General features: G+C 38.5%; 1 protein-coding gene and 1 non-coding gene across 2 annotated transcripts; one reads left to right on the top strand and one right to left on the bottom strand.

Moving 5' to 3' along the window:
- Positions 1–1549: 1549 nt before the first annotated feature.
- LOC103960713 (kinesin-like protein KIN-13B) lies at positions 1550–5820 on the bottom strand. The gene is made up of 12 exons (XM_048567369.1): positions 5477–5820; positions 5177–5380; positions 4691–4795; positions 4487–4594; positions 4103–4180; positions 3941–4022; positions 3684–3843; positions 3252–3554; positions 2952–3170; positions 2366–2867; positions 2216–2281; positions 1550–2127 (listed from the first exon to the last, which is right to left on the bottom strand). Exons 1-12 carry the CDS (start codon positions 5597–5599, stop codon positions 1939–1941), a joined length of 2139 nt encoding a protein of 712 aa, XP_048423326.1. The 5' UTR covers positions 5600–5820; the 3' UTR covers positions 1550–1938.
- Positions 5821–7777: 1957 nt separating this feature from the next.
- Positions 7778–7858, top strand: TRNAL-AAG. Its single transcript has one exon. It is a non-coding gene; the product is annotated as a tRNA-Leu (tRNA).
- Positions 7859–8532: the final 674 nt, after the last annotated feature.

Here is an 8532-nt window from a genome sequence, read left to right as displayed (position 1 = left end):
TCCAATATATATGTTATAACTCCAAATGATCATATCATCTGCAACTATGTTCTTCTTTCATAACATTCAATAACTCACATTCAGCCATAATAACATTGTTATATAAAACGAACCGACTCGACAATTGCTGTTTTTAACCACTACAATCGGATAAAAGCGATGAAGGAAAGGAAGGTGTCACAGAAGTCTGAAAGAGAAGATTAAGGAAAGGGAAGGAAAAGGGTATAAAAGGTCAAAGACTGACGAAAAATAGATGATAGTGACTAGAGGTAAGACAAGATTTTATCACAAAAGATTGTAATCTCAAGTCAAGCAAATGAAATGAATATGCTGTCCTTTCTGTCTTAAGCCGACTTAGCAGAAGATGCGAGATGTAATATGAAAAGATTTGAATTCGAAATCTCTGATCGATGGCTGTAATTTCGTTAGCCCTACTTTGTTACATGAAACATCGGCTAATTTACAATCTGTAATATTCTAGAAACTTAGCGATGGAAAGGGCGAAGTGAGTTTGAGTTTGTCCTCTCCATCTCGGCCCTCACTCCACAAAAAATATTGATCCACACCACATGCACTGAACAAAATTAGAATTTCACTATAAAATTAATTGACAATACGAAAGAATAGCCCAACTTCTTAGAAACCTTTGCATGGTTTGGTCTCTTACCAATGTGGGACGTTGTCCTCACATTCTCACTCCTCACATTCTCACATGACTCTTTACGTGTGACGAATTTTCAAGCCTAACACATGGGCAACACAAATGTAGTGACATGGAGCATGTGTGACTGCTAGGCTTCACACATGGGCCAACGTGTCCCAATACCATGAAGAACGTTAGAGTTTCACCATAAAACTAATTGGCAATATAAGAAAAGGAGCTGTTATTAGCACTTCAAAAATCTCATTTTACACTCCTCACAAGTGTATTTTTCTTTCTAATTATGGAAACATTAGAGTGCCAAATAAGATTTTTGGAGTGCTACTAACAAAACCCTATAAGAAATAGCACAACCTCTTATAAGCCCTTGTATGGTTTGGTCCCTCACTGATATAAGACCTTGTCATCACATTCTCACATGCACATACCCTCCAGAAGTGATGGATAATAGGTTGGCACAGATATTCAACCATCACCGTCACCACTACAACTAACACTAGCACACATCATCCCAATTAACACATAGCTACCACCTAATCATACCCACTGGTAAACATACTCCCCACAAGTGATCGGGCTCTCTATATGATCGAAATATATCCGGTAGAAAAGACGTTTGAGTTTGGTATAATGTGAGTTGATTTCATATGAATAATAAAAAAAAGGACAAGGAGAAATGTTTATCGTACATAGCCTTATCCTTACTTGACAAAGAGTCTGTTTCTACAACTCAAACCCGTGACCTTTCAAGTCACAAATAAGCAACCTTTCATTGGCGCCAAAGGCTCGATCTTGCACATGAAAAAGGGAATGTAATGAAAATGTCCATGAAGCAGCAACCAAAAGGACCTAAGTCATGGAAATTTGCAGCTTTAAAAGTATAATATATAGAGCAACTCAGAATTCAGGGTTTTCATAATTTAGTTTGATAAATTACACTGCCATAAATCTTTACAAAACATGCATATGATTTCATGTATCTCTCTCATTCCTCAATGATCACAATTTCAAACGATTTTAAATACTGTTAAGACGAAAAGAACCAAGAACCAACCACCTACCCGAAACAAGCTGTTTTCGGGTATCTGGTTTTCATATATTTAGAGAAATTTAAGCAACTCAAGCAAAAGCTTTTTCTGTAATCACACACTGCCGCGGAACTGTTATGAAGAGCCAACAACGCTAGATAGTCGGAACAAATAAATAAATAAACAAGGGCCGAAACCAAACCTCGCACAAGAAGAGAAAGAATCATCATACCCAACTCCCAAATTGTATTAGTTACTTGACGAAGAAGAAGAAGATACTAAAACGCTGTGATCATTCAGATGCCGCTGGAATTGAGCCAACTGAGCCTGCAGTTGAAGAATTCCTGCAGCCTTCTGAGAAAGTATGGCATTCAATTTGCATATATAATCATCAATCGGGTTGCCTGGTTGATCAGCTTGAACCAGCAGATTCATCTCCTGCATCAGTAACCACGGTTAAGCCATGTCCAATAATACACAGCGTAAATAGAACTGTGGTCAAAGTAGATTATACGTTTACACTGACCTCCCTAACAATGTCTATCGTATGCTCTACTTGTCTTCGGTGAGCAGTTACAAGGTCTTCTTCCTCCTAAAAACAAGCATACGAGAGTATGTATGATAACTGAATGATGATAAGAAATATGACAAATAGAAAACCTAAAATGCCTTGTACCTGTAAAACAGCATTAAGATCATCTTCAGAATGAGAGTTCATAGCCTCAATATCAGGTATATCTGTCCATTTCATCTGACTACCAATCTTTCGCTTTTCTTCGAGAGCTGATTGTTGGTAGGTTTCTACCTTCTTACTATTTCCCCGTGATGGTTTTGCTTGTTCATAGGTCTGCTCGGGGTAGTCAAAATCATCTTTGCCTATGCCATTTCTACCACCTATTGGAGCCTTGTAATAATTTGATACAGATGTAGAAAAATTTCCTTCCGCCCTCCCGCTAGGTATACGATCTGCGTTCATTTTTGCAGAGGGTTCTCTCTCAGTAATCTGTTTGGACCAACCAAAGCTGCTCTGTTCAGTAGGGACATAAGTCATGTCATCTTCAAAGGTTGTGTCATTTGGCAAAGACGAAGACAAGGGCATTGTGGTTGAGTCTCTAAGGTTTGACAACGAAGTCAATTGATGCCTTTTGGAGCCGCCCCCTTTTGATAAACTCTTCACCCTGGAAAGTATAAATTTGATGAGAAATGCAAAATCAATAATAATATCCACTTCCCCGCTTTTGTTTTGTATGGAACCAATTTACCTGTCAGCATATCTTAGTGTGTTGAGAGTGTGCTCACATGATCCCGAGCTTGGTGAAATGCATGATATCATAACGGTGCGTGAATCACCGACAAATGAATCTCTAAGAACTTCAGTCAACTTACTCCCTCTGAAAGGAATGTGGCCTTGGTCACTGTCGAGAGCTCTGATGCATTCTTTTAAGGCAAGTAAGCTTTTATTAATTTCAGCACCTTCCATTCTGCAAGAAGAAAGTCAATATGAATCCGAAAGGAATAAGGTTATGCTAATTGCTCATAATCCCATACAACAAAACCCCCACCTTGTCTGTTTATCATTATCTGTAGTATCTGCACCGCGTTCACTTCCAGCCAGGTCTATGAAAGATAGCTTGCCTACAAGCCGGGCGGGCTTTGTTTCAGTTCCATCAGCTGATCTCTTTACACAAAGCTGAAGTATAGCATGTGATCGGGAAGACTCCTCATTCGCACCGGTAGTACCAGTACTTCTTGTGGAATTTCCTTTCTCAATAAACTCCCTGACCGTCTCCACATTTGACACCCTGTACTCTTGCAAACCGACGATGCACACTTGCTGCTTACCATCTTCCCTCATGCAAAGCTTTCTGCAAAAGTGGAATACTTTCAGGAGAATGAGCCTGAATGGAAATCTTTTCTTTCCTAAAGGGTTTAAATAACTTGAGAATGAGCCTGAATGGAAATCTTATCTTTTCTAAAGGGTTTAAATAACTTACTTTCGATCATTTAGGAGATCAAAAAGTTTCCCACCATATATCTCGAAGAAACTAACGAATAACTGAAAACCTTGGTTTCGGTATGTATCAAGCGTTAATCTTAGAATATCTTGGGATGCTTTAAGGGGCAGTGGTTGCATAGTATAAGTCTTCCCACTGCCTGAAACATCCAAGCAAGAACAAATATATGAGAAACGGAACATAAATTCTTACAGATAATGCAGAAGCTAAGTTGTTATTGAGGGTATAATACTTGCCTGTTTGCCCATATGCAAAGCAAGTCGCTTTTGTTCGCTGGAAAATCAATGGAACTATTGGCTCCACCGTTTCAAAGTATACCTAAAACAACAAAATGAAAGATATTCTAACATCAATTGATTGAAAGTGGCAAAGCGAACCAGTTTCAGATAAACTCACACCTCATCATTTGAAACATCTTCGTTCAACACAGCATCAAAAACAAATTCGTGTTTCTCAACATATCCTGTTAAGTCAACCTGCAGCGGACCGAGAATAAGAACATAGTAGATACACAGCTCAATACATAGAAAAGAGAAAACTTTCTAAGAATATCACAAAGTAACCGTGTCATATAATGGTCTACTAATAGTGCACAGCCAAACCAGTCATTTTATACAACCTATGAATTCAGAAACTACATCAGTTTCCAGTTCCTCTTCCTAAAGACAAGTTCAGCTAGAATTATCCATCTCACCCCTTACATGCCTTCACTTCGAAGTGAAGGCATCAGGCATGTGGGAGGTGTCGAGCGCAATGCCATCGGACTCTTGACAATTGCTCACCTTAAGCTTGGTTTCATGAACCGTGAGAGCGTTAGAATGAGGTTCGATTGTGATAATGTCTTCCTCTTTCTTCGCAAATTCCTTTTTATTTAGTGGTCTCTTGCGTACCTGCAGAATCATTTTTCGAAAAACCAAGTTCAACCATTTGCTGCAATGTAAAGAAAAGGGAGAAGAACTTTTAAATGGCTCTCAAATGAGACATACCACAACTTTGATTTTAGCAACATTACTAGTATTGCCCCTTTCTTTATCTGCTGAGAAACTCTTGAGAAGACTATTCTCAGGCAAAATTCGTGATCTGCTCGTAGCCTGCTTGACGGAAATGAAAAATATTATGTAATCAAAAAGTTATTATTTGTCAGTACTACTCGAGCGCTAACCAGTTAAAAAGTTAATACGGTGCTACACACTAGTTTGTGCCGACTCCACAATTTAATCTCATGATCCGAACTATTCCTCCTCTTTTTCTAGTGAATCACTTGTTAATCTCGCAATCTGAACTATTCATTTCTTTAAGCAAACCACTGGTTAATCTCACAATCCGTACTTTACATTTTCTTTAGTAACCAAACTTTTTTAGCGCCGTATTAACTTACTATCTAAATCTTACTGAAGGAATGCAGAGATATGTAAGGTTTAACCAAAGCAAAAGTAAATTTTCTGATCAGTAAAAAAACAAATTCGACAAACCTCAGGTAATAGCTCAGTGTCAAATGAATTAATATCAAGCAAGCCAGGGCTGAGCTCACTCGGCGAAACTCGATCGTCGCCGTTCCTTCTCATGCTCGACGAGCGCAACGGAATCGGCGGCGGCGTCGAAGCGTCCGGTGGCGATCGCTCATTGCCGTTTCTATAACTCTGCCTGCTCATTCTCGTCCCGTACAGCTCGAAGTCCTGCAAAAAAATTCAAAACAGAGATGCTTCGCATTATCAGGGACCGGCATGCAATTTCGAGGTGAATTTGAAAAGATAATCAAGGTAATATAGGACCTGTGAGAGACTGGTGGACTGCAGCCACTTGGACGGCGCGTCCGTGAAATGGTCTGAGTACTGACGACGGTGGTGGTGCATTGACGAACTAGATCGCGACATCTGTCTCCCCACCGCATTCATCTTCGTCGACTCGAGCGCTGCAAATGTATCGACTCCAATGTCCGCACGAAACAGCAATACAGTTATATATTATGAGACAGAAAGCGTCTGAGAGAAGCTGGCTGTTGCAGTCGTGGTGGTTGTTGGAAGATTTTCTTGTCCAACTTTTTTCTCTTCGGTTTTCTCGGGAAACAAACAAGCGTGAGAGAGTGAGAGAGAGGAGAGAGGGAGAGTTTGAAACTTTTTAAAAAGAGAGGGCGGGGGTGGGGCAGCTATCGAAGAGAGGGGGAGGAAGGACGGAAGAAGATGATGAGTAGCGGGGACCACGTGGTCGGTTGTTTCGGGCGGGGATTGGTGGTCTTCACGTCGTTGAGTGCATGGTCTGATCCATTACATCGCGAATCTATGCTTTATGGAGCAGGTAGGACCGTAGGATTAGCTTGATTCAACCCTAGTTTTGGTATTAAAAAATGAATTCACATTGCTTACTTGCATTCCTGATCAAATTTTATTATGTTCTGATGTATTTTATAGATAAAAAAATGGTTAAATATTGTTCATTGAATCCTTTGACAAAAAAAATCTAACGACCCGTGAATTAAACCATAAATACTTAACGTTAGCCCCTTAAATCAAATCATACATCTTAATCTGAAACTAATCCAATCATGATCACCCAATATAACTTGTAGGTTATACTTATACACCATCAATCAAAAATTGGTCTTTCATTTGAAATTTAGGGACATATGAAAGTGGAAACGTACACAGATGTCGGGACGGTGTACTTTTTTTATGAAAAACTCAAATTTCCTTAAGGTAGGGCATGCTTTTGAAATTTAAAGAGTAAGACCATAAGTCACGGTTCATTATTAAACTGATTTTGGGAGGTCCACAAATGGAATAAGGCAAAAATGATGAATCGCATGGAATGTCACCCACCCTTGCGACTAAGGTTATCATAATTGGTTGTCAAAAAAGTTTAAGAGGAGGGAAAAGTTGAATTTGAATTGGTATTTATTTTGTCGGTAAGATGTTTTATATTGATCTAAACATTCCACTTGGAATATCTTGTAATATTAGGGGTCCACGAAGTACATGTTGGCCCAATTCATAAATTCAAAAAATGCAATAAAAAAAGTTAGATATTAGCTTGTAAATATTGGCATAAGGATATTTGATATAACATTAAAGAAAAGAAAGATATGTGATGACTAGTGTTTAAAATATTTGATATCGGTAGAAATATTGATATCTAAATATGTGAAATATATCGATGTTGGTTGCTTTTCGATGAAAATTGTGAAAATTTAAAATAAAACTTTAGAGAATGTAAAAAACTGGTTTAGATGAAATATAAGATTTTCTACGATATTTAATTGATATGTTAAAAATATCGACGAAATCTTTCATATCTTTCTTTGGTTTTTTGAATATTTCCACGAAAATACCGACTGTATTGAAGAAATTTCAACCAATGGTGATGACTCATGATTGTAATTAGGGGAAGATATATTTATTATGTTTAAATTATTGTGTGGGAGGAAAAATTCAAACACGTTAATCTTGGATTTCAATCTTGAATTGTTCAAAACTTAGACAATGTGTTTCCATGTTCATTAGGTTGCAAAAGTGTAGCTCTTTATTGAAACTAAGTGCTAGTCACATAAGTTTTGTGAGACCGATAAATATCAACTCCATACACTCAATTCAAATAGAACTAATCAAAACACAAGTTTCGTAACATTGGATTTGAGTTTGGATGCTATCACACTCAAATTCATGGCCAATATTATACTGAAATATGACACATGTATTTGTACTGTGAGTTCAAAAACACCCGAAATAATTTTCTTGAAATACCTCAGAGTAAAACATTTATTTAATAAGAGAGCACAATTGAATTTTGAATAAATATTATATCGCTGAAATGAAATGAACAAGAAAATAAAAAGGAAGTACAATTTATTTAACAAGAACGGAAAAAACGTTAAATATTTACTTTATTTGATAGTTTTTCCCATCCTCTTGAATCAACTCGTTAACTAAAAAAAAAAAGTGTGACACCATGAATTACACAAACCTATTAAGTACAACAAAACCAGCATTATACAACTACGCGTTAAGGAAAGGTCATAATGTTTGAGACCAATGGTCGAATATCTACAAGTTAAATTTTTTAAAAATTTCTAGCATCAAGTTGAGATGGCCGAGTTGGTCTAAGGCGCCAGATTAAGGTTCTGGTCCGAAAGGGCGTGGGTTCAAATCCCACTCTCAACACTCCTTTCCTTTTTGTTTTTTAACTTCCCTCCTCAGGTGCCGGTACCAGAAAAAGATTTCGTTGGGATGCAGAGGCTCGTCAGAGGCACATGGAAAGGCTAACAAGGAGAATGTGGCGCCAAAGTCGACTGAGTATCTCTTTATATCCATCCAAGGCCCTTCCAAAGCAACAACAGAATCCGAGGTGGGAGGAGAAGCGACAATGCGATCAAGATTACAATTGTGTTTTTTAACTTCCCTCCTCAGGTGCCGGTACCAGAAAGTGGGATGCAGAGGCTCGTCAGAGGCACATGGAAAGGCTAACAAGGAGAATGTAGCGCCAAAGTCGACTGAGTATCTCTTTATATCCATCCAAGGCCCTTCCAAAGCAACAACAGAATCCGAGGTGGGATGAGAAGCAACAATGCGATCAAGATTACAATTGTGGGATTGCTGCAGGGAATAACAAGCAAAAGGAAGCGAAAAAATGGGCAATGTCCGACGCTGAAGCTACTGATGAGGAAGCGGTCATCGAGAGAGAGAGAATTAGACCGGACGTCAATTGACGGCTTAGGTCATGTGAGCGAACTTCTCTCCTGCAACTAGGCTTCTATCAAAAACAAAATAAAGAAAACCCAACCGTAATGGCCCAATAGGTTCTTGGGCCTTGTGTATGAAGCTATTGGGCTGTGGAA

The sequence above is a fragment of a genome, unplaced genomic scaffold, assembly GCF_019419815.1.
Source record: "Pyrus x bretschneideri cultivar Hongxiangsu unplaced genomic scaffold, Pyrus_bretschneideri_v1 Contig44, whole genome shotgun sequence".
NCBI classification, from domain to species: Eukaryota; Viridiplantae; Streptophyta; class Magnoliopsida; order Rosales; family Rosaceae; genus Pyrus; species Pyrus x bretschneideri.
The sequence above is the reverse complement of the archived record's forward strand: the minus strand, read 5'-3'. Positions and strand labels throughout refer to the sequence as shown.

What these genes read in the sequence shown, in the direction of transcription:
- LOC103960713 (XM_048567369.1), bottom strand. Translation starts at nt 5,599, where the DNA reads ATGAATGCGGTGGGGAGACAGATGTCGCGATCTAGTTCGTCAATGCAC. An exon ending in AGTCCACCAGTCTCTCACAG is followed by an intron (nt 5,381 to 5,476) that starts GTCCTATATTAC and finishes ATTTTTTTGCAG; the next exon opens with GACTTCGAGCTGTACGGGAC. An exon ending in AAGATGTTTCAAATGATGAG is followed by an intron (nt 4,023 to 4,102) that starts GTGTGAGTTTAT and finishes TTGTTGTTTTAG; the next exon opens with GTATACTTTGAAACGGTGGA.